The sequence below is a fragment of the Vipera ursinii genome (assembly GCF_947247035.1).
Source record: "Vipera ursinii genome assembly, chromosome: 5".
Lineage (NCBI taxonomy): Eukaryota > Metazoa > Chordata > Lepidosauria > Squamata > Viperidae > Vipera > Vipera ursinii.
In genome coordinates, this window is record NC_139518.1 from 34,421,500 (window position 1) to 34,434,597 (window position 13,098).

A 13,098-nucleotide genomic window follows, 5' to 3' on the forward strand; every position below is an offset into this window, starting at 1 on the left:
TGCCTACATAGCTAAGATCTTCTGAAGCAACACAAGAAATGGTGCACCTTCCATTCAGCAAATACTATGCTCCATTCTCAGGATGTTTGGAAAGCCGTCAAATATGTTCTGAGGCCTTCTGAAGCATCACAAGAACAGAACATGCTAACTGCCACCATTGCTGCTGAAGAGTACCTCTGTGAAGGGCAACCAATGGACAAAGATAGAGAGGAGATAGGCAGATGGTGGTGGTGAGATCCCTTATCATACTGAAGCTTGGGGCTGAAAGAAACAAAGTCAAAAATGACCTAGCTTGGGCTGAGTCCTCACCTAACTACTGGCAGGATTCAGTTAATAACAGCACAGTGGAATATTGGAATTGCCATTACTAAGCAATGCGAATGTGTGATTTTTTTTGTCTAACAACAGCATTGCTTAGTGATGGAAATTCCAGTTCCAATTAACATCATAATTCAAGGACTACCTGTAAAAATATACATTATCTGGAGTCTAGAAACGTTCATCTGAATAGTGTATTTTGTAGTTCTAATCAGAGTATTTTACTTGCAGAACAGCTCTTCCATACAAATCATGATACATTATTCTTTGTATAGAATATAGTTATGAAATTGTATGCTTCTTTTATAGTAATATGATTAAAAAGCTTGATTAAGGAGAAAATTCTATGATAAGGGAATTATACCAAACATATGTAAAGGTGAGGTCCAATGTGATATAATGGAATAAGTTGTTCAATATAGCAACAATACTTTTTAATAGCTTTGCTTCTAATTTTAAAACAAAACAATTCATAGGACTTGCTGATCAAAAAACACCTACATAAATTTCTAAAGCTATATTAATTGTTGAGATGTTAAGCTTTACATATTTTTATAGGAAACATGGTGGTCTCATCTTTTTTTTTTTTTTGCTATCGTATGAACATGCTTGTCTGCATCTCCTTGGAATAAAAGGTAGATTTAATAAGAGAAAGAGGTAAAAGCGAGTGTTTGCATAAAGAATGTCTTTAAGGTGAAATAAAGAATTAGAAGTGAAAATACCTGATAATAGGGGCAAGCTGTTTGTACAGTGTCACATCCTTCTTGACTAGACTCTGGGTGGAAGGGCAAAAGGTGTGGAATGTCTGTTGTGGAAAAAAGGAAATGACTGTCTGTGCTCTTAAACTGTAGACTCAATATATCCAGCTGACAGTCTGGTTAAGGAGCACTGAAGTACAAAGGCCATGAAGCTGAGAATAGTTAAGTCTTAATTTTAAAGCAACTTGGCACAAATCCCCCTTCTCCTGTTTTCCTTTCTGTTTTTCTTTTGAAAGAATAATTATGTGGTTTATAAGTTGGCTACTTTTTAACTGGTGACTTTCTGCTTTATTTCAGAAGTGTGTTTTCAGAAAACATTGGCTCTGAAAGAGTCCAGAAAGGAGTAAATCAAGTTGGTGCATAGTGAGTCATTGGCTCAGCTTGAAAGTGCTTTCATGACTTGACACTGGGCCCACATCTACCCTTCACTCCCTGCAACCAAGCAAACTGCAGCTGAGCGATGGGCCAAAAAATCTCAGGGAGCATAAAGTCTGTGGATGTTCGGGATCCCCCATATAGACCAGTTAAACGAGAATTGAGGGGACCAGATTTCTGCAAGCCTGCACGATTGGATATGTTGCTGGATATGCCCCCAGCCCACTTGGAAGTCCAATACAAACATGCTTGGAACAACGAAGATCGATCCTTAAATATATTTGTGAAGGAAGAGGACAGACTAACCTTTCATAGACACCCGGTTGCCCAAAGCACAGATTGCATCAGGGGAAAAGTTGGCTATACAAGGGGACTCCATGTTTGGCAGATTCACTGGCCCACAAGGCAACGAGGAACACACGCGGTAGTTGGGATCTCAACGGCAGAAGCCCCTTTGCATTCTGTAGGATATACATCATTGGTTGGTAGCAATAGTGAATCATGGGGCTGGGACCTTGGACGGAACAAACTTTACCACAACTGCAAAAACCAGCCTGGAGTGACCTATCCTGTGTTTTTGGAACCAGATGAGTCTTTTGTACTTCCAGACTCCTTATTGGTGGTTTTGGATATGGATGAAGGAACCCTTAGCTTCATTGTGGATGGACAATATCTTGGAGTGGCCTTCAGGGGCTTAAAAGGGAAAAAACTGTATCCCATAGTCAGTGCAGTATGGGGGCACTGTGAAATTACAATGAGATATGTCAATGGGCTTGATCGTAAGTGTTACATTAACATTTTTATTCTTCTTTCCAGAATATGTAAAGATAATTGTTACATTGCCAAGCTGACATTGTCTCCATGTGAAATGGACTGACAAGGCAAAAGTACACCTGCTGTTCTATATCTATCTCTAGGGCTCATCACTGTGTTGATAGCTGCAGCTTTGAGCTGCAGGAAAATAGGAATTACAGTAGTTCTAAAAGGAAGGCTGTTTCCTCTTTATTATGTGTATGTGGGTGATATAAGGGCCCAAAATAGAATGAATGCAGTGGGTTTTTTTTATTTTGTTTCTTTACAGAATTCTGCAGTAGTAAGTGTTGATTGTGAAAAACCCACACAAATCCCATTGATATTCTAGAATAAAGGGTTTTGCAAAATTTACATCTGTCTTTGGGATTCAAACTTAGTAAGTAGATTGAGTAATACAGGAAGCTTTCGAGAACCACTTCTAAGTTATATGCATAATGATTGTCTTGCATCTGTGGTTTTTCCTTACTTTCTTTTTTTCTGTACATTCACAAAAATGATAGGCTTTTGTGTGGGTGGGCTTTGTAAAAGTTAGTGCTGCAATATATTTGTACTGCCTTCACCTTTCTTCTTGCATGCAATACTGGAGGTCATTGGGTCGGCTCAATTGGGAGACTATGTGGCTTTCTCATAGCAGCTGGCCTTCAGAGCTGCTTGCTGAGCTGGAAAAGCAGAGAGTTGTTCCATTTGCATGATGTGACTCATGCTGTTTTCTCCATTAGGCGCAGTTCTTTCATAGTCTTCTTGATTGAGGCGCCTCTGAGTTGTATCACTGCATGTTAGTGTTTTTTTTTTTATTACTCACAGCAAAGCGAAGTATAAGCAGTCTGCGGCACCGCAAGAGGTCCCTGCAAAACCCAAAACCCACGTATCCTTCTAGGTTTCTGGTGATATAGGGATGAGTTGTGCTCTTTTTTTTCCTTTTTTTTTGAATCCTTGAAGAAAAAGTTCTATACAAAAGCAGTGCAGTCATTATGAGTGGCTTGTGAGCAGGAGGCCATTGGTTGTGAACAACTTGCACTGAAGCTGGCAAGAGCCATTTGGCATAAGTAGGGTTCATCTCTAGCTCAATCAGCTGCCATGAAAAGCCATGTATGCAACTGAATGCAAGTGGCAGATGTGCTGTAACTGAAGGAAGAAAAGGAAGAGCAAGTACAGATGTGTTGCTGTGTGAGAAAGAGGGAAGCAAGTCCTGGAAGAAAGACAACAGCAGTAAGCTCCCACAATTACCATAGATTCAAGGTCTCATTTGTCATTTTGGCACCTACAAGAATGACAAAATATGCTTTATTTTTTGATTTTAGAGAATTCCTCCCCCCATTTGTATTAAGTAAGAACTAAATACAGTGTGTTCCTTCGTAGCTACTGAGCTTTCCAATGCTAAACATCATACATTTCTGAAATAATGTCTTCGTATGATTGACAGGTAGAAATCCATTCTGAGCAACATTTAGCTATTTGCTTAAATGCTGAAAAATTTCAAATTAATTAAACCGGTATTTCTCAGAGTTTGTATAGTATGCATGCTGCCTGGGGAATTCTGGAATTTGAAGTCCAGATATCTTAAAGTTGCTGAGGTTGAGAAATACTGGATTAAAACTAATAGGCAATTCATGTGGTCTCTGCTGCCGTGTGTGTGCATATATAATACGTTCTTGACTTACTACGAATCGCTTAGTAACAATTCAGAGTTAGATCAGACCCCCTCCCCCAAACTACTTACAATCCGGATTAAAGTTCTGATGATTAATTCCCCCCAAGTCACATGACTGCATTCTGCATACTCAAAAACCAACTCTCATTTACGGTCATTTGCACCATCCATGCAAGTTACATGACCATGATTTATGATGGGTTTTTTTTGCCAGAAACCAGCATTTACTGATGGTTTCCGGCAAAAAACAGACATTGCAAACAATGAGTTTTCTTCACAACTGCCATGTTTCTTAATGGCCACTGTAAAAAAGCTCATAAAATTGGGTGTAGTCACATGGTGACCTGCTTAATGAGCGGCATGACTAATGAGCATAATTCTTGACTCAGTTATAGTTGTAGGTTAAAGTCTACCTCTCATCTTCTCGATTTTGAATTTTTCACATTGAGTGACACAAGAAGATGTGCAAGAAGAGGTTCCATCTTTAATCCAATGCTTTCCAAATTTACCTTGAAGTGACTTGTTGGGGCTGAATGTCACTAAATGGTACCATCTTTGAACAGAGATTAAGCTGAAAACTATTATTATGGAAATAAATACATTTTAATGTTTTAATAAAGAAACATTCATTTTAACTAGGGAAGAAATCATAATTTCTATAGGATATGCTTTGTTCTTTTATTTTAAATGTCATACCAATTTTTATCTGTGGAGTATTTGGAAGAACTTGAGCCAATTTAGTCCGGTAAAATAATCTCAACTTTTATTTATTTATTTATGTATTTGTTTGTTTTATATGGTTAACCCATCTGACTCTGGGCAGTGAACAAAGTTTAGAAAAATAAGAGCAGTTACAATAGTATAAACATTAAAGCATTAAAAATTAAAATGCATAGTTAGTTTAATCTGAAACAGCAGTGTCATTAAGTTATCTACAATCATAAAATGAAAAGATTTTTTCACAAACTGGAAAGCTTGCTTTTTACCATTTTTAGCCCTTCTATCTTACCTTTTTCCATTAGGAGTTTCATGAGTTCAATTTTAGGCAGTTCACAGTTATTGTATTTTACAAGAAAAATGGTAATTTGTAGAAAAGTAAGAAAGAAAGAGCAAAAGTTTTATAGATAATTGGATTTAAATGGGAAAATATCTAATAGTTAAGGCAGCAGGATAGAAAGCAGGAGGCTCTGAATTCAAGTCTCGCCTTAGTCATGAAAGCCAGCTAGGTAGCTTTGGGCCAGACCCTTTCTCTTGGCCCAACCCACTTCACAGGGTTATTGTTGCTGGGAAAATAGGAGGAGAGAGGTGTGTTAGATATGTTTGCCATGTTCAGTTATTTGTAAAAATAATTTATTTATTATTTATTATTTAAATTTATATACTGCCCTATTCCTGTAAGACTCAGGGCTGTTTACAGGGAAAATTAAAAAACATAGCATACAAAAATTAAAATCAATTAAAACTATTAATTAAATTCCAGTCCCTGAAATTAAAACTAAAACACAATTAAATTAAATTAAATTAAATTAAATTAAAACCCCTCAGTCTGGGCCAAACAGCTCAAAGAGCCAAGTTTTCAAGTCCCGGCGAAATGAGCGAAGGTCGGGGGCAGTCTTGAGTTCTGTGGGAAGTTGGTTCCATAGTGCCAGCGCGCCCACAGAGAACGCCCTTCCCCTGGGAATAACACGCCGGCATTCCTTAACCGGCAGTACCCTGAGAAGGCCCTCCCTGTGGGAGCGCACAGGACGATGGGAAGTTGATGCCGGCAGCAGGTGTTCCCTTAGATAATCCGGACCCAAGCCATTTAGGGCTTTATAGGTCATTACCAGCACCTTGAATCTCACCTGGTGAGCTATAATGAAGGTGAGCTACAGATAAATAAATGTTTTGACTTAAGGTTGAAAAATGGCTGGCATTTCACTGGAAAGCTGATAAAAGCTGACTGAATGGAAATGACCCTAAGTTGATAAGTTAGTAACCTAGTTGTTAAGTGAATCTTGTTTCTCTATTGAATTTACTTGTACAAAGGTTGCAAAAGCTGATCACATGACCTTGGGACACAGCAACGGTCTTAAGTAAGAACCAGTTGCCAAGCATCTGAATTTTGATCACATGATCATGGTGATGCTTCAAAGGTTATAACTGTGAAAAATGGTCATAAGTTAGTTTTTTCAGTGCCGGTGTAACTTTGAACGGTTACTGAATGAACTGTTGTAAGTTGAGGACTACCTGGTATTTAAAATCTTGAGAATGTCATGAGGTAGACATCTCGTGAAGGTATTTTTTGCTCATCACAGGGCAGATTCACCTAAGGACAACAACCGGGACTGCCGCAACTGCCACCATAAGTCAGGGCAGTCACATGATGTTGTTCTTTATAATCATGTCACTTAGTGACAGAGTTTGCCAGTCCAGTTGTCATAGTTAAGTGAGGGCAACCTATAATTCTCTTGGTAAGAGAGTTGTAAAGTTCATATTGGATTTATTATTTATTTTTATGGCATATCACACATGGACTACAGTAGAAATATATACAGTATTATTTCATCTAGATTAATAAAATATACTAAAATATAAATGTTAAAAAGTTCTATGTTCAAAAATCCATATTGAATGTTAGTTACCTCACTTTAACATGAGCATTAAGTGAGGTTTAACTGAAAGGAAAATTAATGCATGATGTTATTCATTTTATTAGTATGGTGCTCTCAGAAAAAAATAGTCATTTAAAAGCAAAATGACATTTTAATGCAAGACAGAAATAATCATCTTAGCAATTTACTGATGACCATATTGACCTTTGAATACCCATTATGTCCCAATTAGTTGCTGAAAAAAATGCAAATGCAGATTGTGATAATCTGCTTTGTGTTTCTCAGACAGCCTACCAAATTAATGGATAAAATTATTGCCTTTGTAGACAGAAAATTAGTAGCACATTTACATGTTTGCAGCAGTTTGTCAGATCATCCTGTAAATTCTTCAGTGGGGGTCAGCATCCTTGCTGTTCTGATGTTTCAAACTAATTTTGCTTTTGCTGCTATATCTAGTTATTAGACATGCATCTTTCTTTCATGTTTACTTCAATGGGAAAGGAAAGTGAAATGTAAGTGAAATGTAAGGGAGATCTGTAACTTGAATGTTTCTCTAACATTTGATTATTTACATCTATGTATAAATTATTGATTAATTGACTAATGAAACTTGTAGTAATAATGGTATGGAATATATTTTCCCAGTTTTATTACTGTATCTCATTGGGGAGCAGCAGCTGATTAACCTTGTCTGGATATAGTAGCTATGTTTACTCAATCCTGGATAGTACTTGAATGATCGCTCAAGAAAGTTCAGGATGGTTGACTTAAGTTTAGCTTAAGTAAATCTTACTTTTATCTTTAAGTCATAAGTTAGTTGGTTTCAGGTCTTTGTTTAGGTTGTTTTTATTGGCACTTGAGATCCACTAGTAACATTAAGTACAGAAGATCCGATCCATACACAAGGCATTTACCTGCACACAAGTATATGTCGTGCAAATAACCAGGAGCATTCACTGAGATCGAGCACAGAAGAGTTTATTATTGCTACCTCTGATATAAGAATCTAGTCAACTAATGGTCAAAGCTCAATTGGCAATAGATAAGGGTCAACAAATGCAGTGTCTCCAAACTGTTGACACATTTAACCATCTCAGCCTCTTCTTCTCATATAGTATGCTTAAAAGCAGTATGGGAACGATGACAGAGAAGTTGCCCTTAAATTACAGTGTCCTTGTAAATCTGGCTATCTTCCCTATTCTTAAGCATGTCACTAAAATTACTTATGTAGTTCTTGTGATTATTAGGGCTGTTGACCTGTTAAGTGTATTTCAGGCATGTCCAAAGTCCGGCCCGCGGGCCATTTGCGGCCCGCGGGGCGGTTTAATACGGCCCGCAACAGCCCTCCCTGCTGTATGTAAATACGGCCCTCCCACGGCCCTCCCTTCTGATTGAGGGCTGCCCCTTCGGGAGCTGCTCTCGCCTCCCCCGCCGAGGGGCCGCCCCAAGAAGCGCAGGCCAGCCCAGCTGCCGCCCCCACCCTGCCAACCAGGCTCCGGGGCTCCACGCGGCTTCCTCCGCCTCCTCCTCCTCCTCCACCAGGCCTGCTCGGGGCCCGGGGTGGCTCCAGTGTGCAGGGGAAGCACGCAGAGAGCGGATCGCGCCCTCATCCTGGCCGGAGCACAGCCCAGAGGAGGAGCCGCTGGGCCGGGCATGCCCTGAGCGGCCGGGGGTCTCCGGTCGGGCCATGCGGCACTGTGGGTGAGGCGGGGGTGGCCGGCGGGGGTCTCAGCCTGCCCGCCCATCCCGCTGAGCACCTTCCCTGCACGCCGCGGCTGCCCATGGTGGCGGCTCCGGCTCCGGCGGTGCAGGGGCTCCCGGGCGCGGGGGCTCCGGCGGTGCCGGGCTGGCCGCTCTGGTACCACAAGAACCTGAGCCGGGCAGCGGCCGAGGAGCTGCTGGCGTGGGCCGGGCGGGCCGGCAGCTTCTTGGTGCGCGACAGCGAGAGCGTGGCCGGCGCCTTCGCCCTCTGCATGCTGTGAGTCCGGGGACCCGCGGGCGCCACCTTGGGGATGGGCCACGGGAGGGAGGGAGGGGAGGGGAGGGGGCCAGGGTGCGCCTGCAGAAGATTCCCCCCCCGAGGCTGGGCATTCCGTGGTGGCGGCCCCGGAGCCTGGAGCGGGGTCTGTCCAAGCCTCCGATTTCTTTCTTTCTTTCTTTCTTTCTTTCTTTCTTTCTTTCTTTCTTTCTTTCTTTCTTTCTTTCTTTCTTTCTTTCTTTCTCTCTCTCTCTCTCTCTCTCTCTCTCTCTTTTCTCTTTCTTCTTCCTCTCTCCTGCCTCCATTCTCTCTTCTTCCTTCCTTCCTTCCTTCCTTCTCTCTTTCTCCTTCCCTCCCTACCCCCATTCATCCTTTCTCCTCCCTGTCTCCTTCCCTCCCTTTCTCCCACCCTCCCCCTCTCAGCCCTGCCTGGCGCTGGAGTCCCGGGGGTGACCTTCCGCCATGGAATCCGACGACTTTTTCAGCTGCAGAAATGTCAGCCTCCCGGGACGGGCTGGGCGACCCCCCCGGCGGGGAGAGGTGACTCCCCTCCCCCTTCTAGTGGCTTTCCTGACTCCGGCCGCGCCGATCTGCCGCTCCTCCGGTGGGTTGAAGGGCCGGCTGCCTGGCCGAACCGCCGTGCTCCTTCCCCTCGCCCTGGGCTTGGCGCGGCGTCTGTGCCGGTGCAGCGAGGCTGATGGTGCGCGCCTGGCCTGGCTGAGCGCGTGGCGGTTCGGCCAGGCAGGAAAAGGTGCAGGAAGTGGCCGCCGCCTGGTAACGGCGCCCGGGCTCACAACATGGAGGCGGTGAGCAAGCGTGCGCTCAGGGCGGGGCGGCCGCGGTCCAGTGAGGGAAGAGCGCCGAGGGAGTGGCCGGCCAGGCTGCGCTGCTGCCGAGCGAAGCTCGGCCGGGGCGCCCGCTCTGCTCTGCCTGGCGCCAGCTCAGAGACTCCGCCTGCCAGGCCCTTCTCCCACTCAGCCAGGCCAGGCGCGCACCGTCAGCCTCGCTACACCGCCTCCACGTTGTGAGCCCGGGCACCATTACCAGGCGGCGGTCGCTTCCCGCACCTTTTCCTGCCTGGCCGAACTGCCACGCTCCTCCCCCCCGCCCCAGGCTTGGCGCAGCGTCTGTGCCGGTGCAGCGAGGCTGACGGTGCGCGCCTGGCCTGGCTGAGCGGGAGAAGGGCCTGGTGGGCAGAGTCTCTGAGCTGGCGCCAGGCAGAGCAGAGCGGGCACCCCGGCCGAGCTTTGCTCGGCAGCAGCGCAGCCCGGCCAGCACACACCCTCGGCGGTCTTCCCTCACCGGACTGCGGCCGCCTCGCCCTGAGCGCACGCTTGCTCGCCGCCTCCACGTTGTGAGCCCGGGTGCCGTTACCAGGCGGCGGCTGCTTCCCGCACCTTTTCCTGTCTGGCCGAACCGCCACGCTCCTCCCCCCGCCGCGGGCTTGGCGCGGCGTCTGTGCCGGTGCAGCGAGGGCGCGCCTTCTTTGCCGCCGGAGCTGCCCCGGCTTCGAAGCCCTCTGGCTCCCCTGGGCGAAGGCGACATCCAGGGAAGGGCGTGTGTGTGTGTGTGTGTGTGTGTGTGTGTGTGTGTGCATGTGCGCGCATTCTGTGTTTCACAGCCATTTTATGGGCTGGGATGTGGGGAGCTGGACAGGGGTAGGTAGGGCCCTGGCCTAGCAGAATTTGTGAAGTGGTGGAAGTGTGTGAGCTGTTACCAGAGAGTCTGACCTTGTCAAAGTAAGTTTGACAAGGTCAGACTCTCTGGTAACAGCTCACACAGTAAGTTTTTTTTTAAATTTATTTAAAATACATTGTGAAAACTCAGCTGTCAGTTGATTTTATGTTATAAAATGAAAAGTATGCCATTTGCAATTAACTTGGCATAAAATAATTCATTTGCATTTAATTGTAATTGTTCAAAGAATGTTCGGAAAAATGTTCGGCCCTCCAGCATGTTCACTTCATCCAATCTGGCCCTCTTTGAAAAAAGTTTGGACACCCCTGGTGTATTTGGTTGAATGAGCATATAGAATCACTTTTGTAGGTTCAGTTCAAATATGCAGAAATTAAAAAAGCAGACACACATGTAGATACGTTGAGCATGGAGCTTATGATTGTGTTCACACCTTGAAGGAAACTGTGATTTCCTTAACCATGGTTAATTGAATAAATGACAATTAAGCCAGACATGTCAAATTCGTGACATCACGTGACGTTGCGTAACGTATCAGGACAGTTTTGCCATTGCTGGCAATGGGGTGGGCGTGGCTTTTGGATTATGTGTCCGGCCCGTGGGCCAGGATTTGATACCCCTGATCTAAGCCATCAAAAATAATTGGCCGGTGTAGTTGGAAGGATATCAGATAATTATGGTGATATTTATTAAACAAATCACTAAGCTTTTCCATGATTAGGTGAAATTTTTGTTCTTGTATAATGTTAAGATATGTCAGTTTCAGAAACAAAAACAAGTTAATCATGAAAAAAATGCCCTTTTTTCAGAAATCAGCAGTATCATAACTGATATTCCATATCTCCCTGTTAGTTACATTCTGGCCTCTCCCTCTTTATAACTTTATTGAGTAAAATCAAATGTATTATGGGGAAAAATGCACAGAGCAGACCGTATACACAATATATTGGGAGAATTTTTTTATAGCTTTTATAAGCTTGTAATTGGTTTGAGAAAAAATGTTCCCCCAAGCATGTAGTTTAGAATTAATTTTTCTGGACTCTTCTTAAACCTAATAAATGTAGATTAAGGTAAAGGTTCCCCCGCACATGTGTGCTAGTCGTTTCCAACTCTAGGGGCCGGTGCTCATCTCCGTTTCAAAGCCAAAGAGCCAGCACTTGTCTGAGGACGTCTCCGTGGTCATGTGGCTGGCATGACTAGATGCCAAAGGCACACAGAACGCTGTTACCTTCCCACTGTAGTGGTCCCTATTTTTCTACTTACATACTTTCGAACTGCTAGGTTGGAAGAAGCTGGGACGAGTAACAGGCGCTCACTTTGCTATGCGGCACTCAGGATTCGACCCGCCAAACTGCCAACCATCTGATTGACAAGCTCAGCGTCCTAACCCACTGAGCCACTGCGTCCCTCTTAATTATAGATTACTACCTTGTATATGCAATGCAGGAAATTCTGTAGGTACATATTATTTCTCTTTATTAGGAAAATATTTATTTAAATTGATATTTTGAGAAAATCTTTTCAAAAATACTTTTTGGTATGGCAAGCAAGTTGAAAAGGGTATTTTGGATTACATTCAAATGAACCAGTAAGCATGGTTAGGAGATCCTTTCTTAACTGATTTACAAAAGGAATGGTACATCATTTTGGAAGAACCATATGCATTGTTTCAAGGCTGATGTCAAACGCAGTTGGCTGTGTTGCATCAGAAGAAAATTGAAAGCAGCTGGAAGGTTTTGATCCTGCCTTCAAACAAGGACTTTTTTACTTTGTAATCAGAACACTTTAAACACTCACTTTCAAACCTGAACACTTGATTTCACAATTGCTTCCTATGTACTTAGAATGTTACTACTTAGAACAACCAACCTTTGTTTCCATGCTAGAATGAAAAAGCCAAATTTTGTTCCAGCCTCAGAATAAAACTTTCAAGAAACATTATTTTTGTTTCAGGCTCAAAATCTTTAAAAGGCCATTTAAAGTTCTAAACATGTAGCACATCTCTAATTAATACTTTGTATTTTATTGGCGAACATGAGGAGAGATAAAGATAAAAAAAGCTAATAGACTATTTTAAAACTCTTGAATGAGTTAAATACTGTTGCAAGTGACTCTAGGGTCAATGTTCTACACATACGTTTGCTGTCACAAATGTTTAGGGGAATTATGCTGTACCTCAGAGATCCCAACCTTTTGGGCATCAGGGACCAGTTCTGCGGAGAGAAGTTTTTCCGTGGACTGGAGGGGCCCTGGTTTTGTGTGCTGCCTGCATCCCATGGATGGGGCTTTGCTTGTTTGTGCAGCCCAGTTGCTGGCATTCCATGGCCTGGTACTGGTCCACGGACTGGGTGTTGGGAACCCCTGCTGTATCTCTTTGAAAATGAAAACATAATGCCTGGTTTGAAAATGAAAACATAATGCCTGGTTTCCTCTTAACAGTGAAAAAGATGCACAGTGAATTAAGTGATTCACTGATTCACCCAGGCAGTCTGCTGAATAACAAATAATACTGATCAGGGTAAAAGAAAGAATAAGGAGCAAATATGAATATTGAAAAGAAAGATTGGGACACTAATATCATATTGTGAAAAGAATGCAACATTACCTGCATGCTTTTCATTGAAACCTAACTGTTGTACTCTTTTAATTACATTTTTTCATCATAATATTGCACTGATAAAATAATTGGAAAAATACATAATACCTTTTGTTTATTCCATTTCCTCTGTTTAAATTTAAAATGTCATTTATCCCACCAGGTAGTTGTACCCTAACCCTTTGTGATAATCCTATTTCTGAAAATAAGCACACGTAGATGAATTTAGGATTTACTTAGATAAGATATGTTATTACAGAATCAAACAACTACAAAAAAAACAACATACACATGCAGTCCCTGGCTTCAGATTTTTAGCT

The 13,098-nt window shown here is 43.1% G+C and overlaps 1 protein-coding gene across 3 annotated transcripts in view; it reads left to right on the forward strand.

Moving 5' to 3' along the window:
• SPSB4 (splA/ryanodine receptor domain and SOCS box containing 4) overlaps nt 1-13,098 on the forward strand; it is a 192,380-nt gene that overhangs the window by 144,017 nt on the left and 35,265 nt on the right. For all 3 annotated transcript variants that reach the window (XM_083364995.1, XM_083364994.1, XM_083364993.1), the window contains one exon: nt 1,374-2,230. In XM_083364995.1, coding sequence (XP_083221121.1) covers nt 1,537-2,230 — 694 coding nt within the window. In that variant the 5' untranslated portion in view covers nt 1,374-1,536. The remainder of the gene's footprint in view (nt 1-1,373; nt 2,231-13,098) is intronic.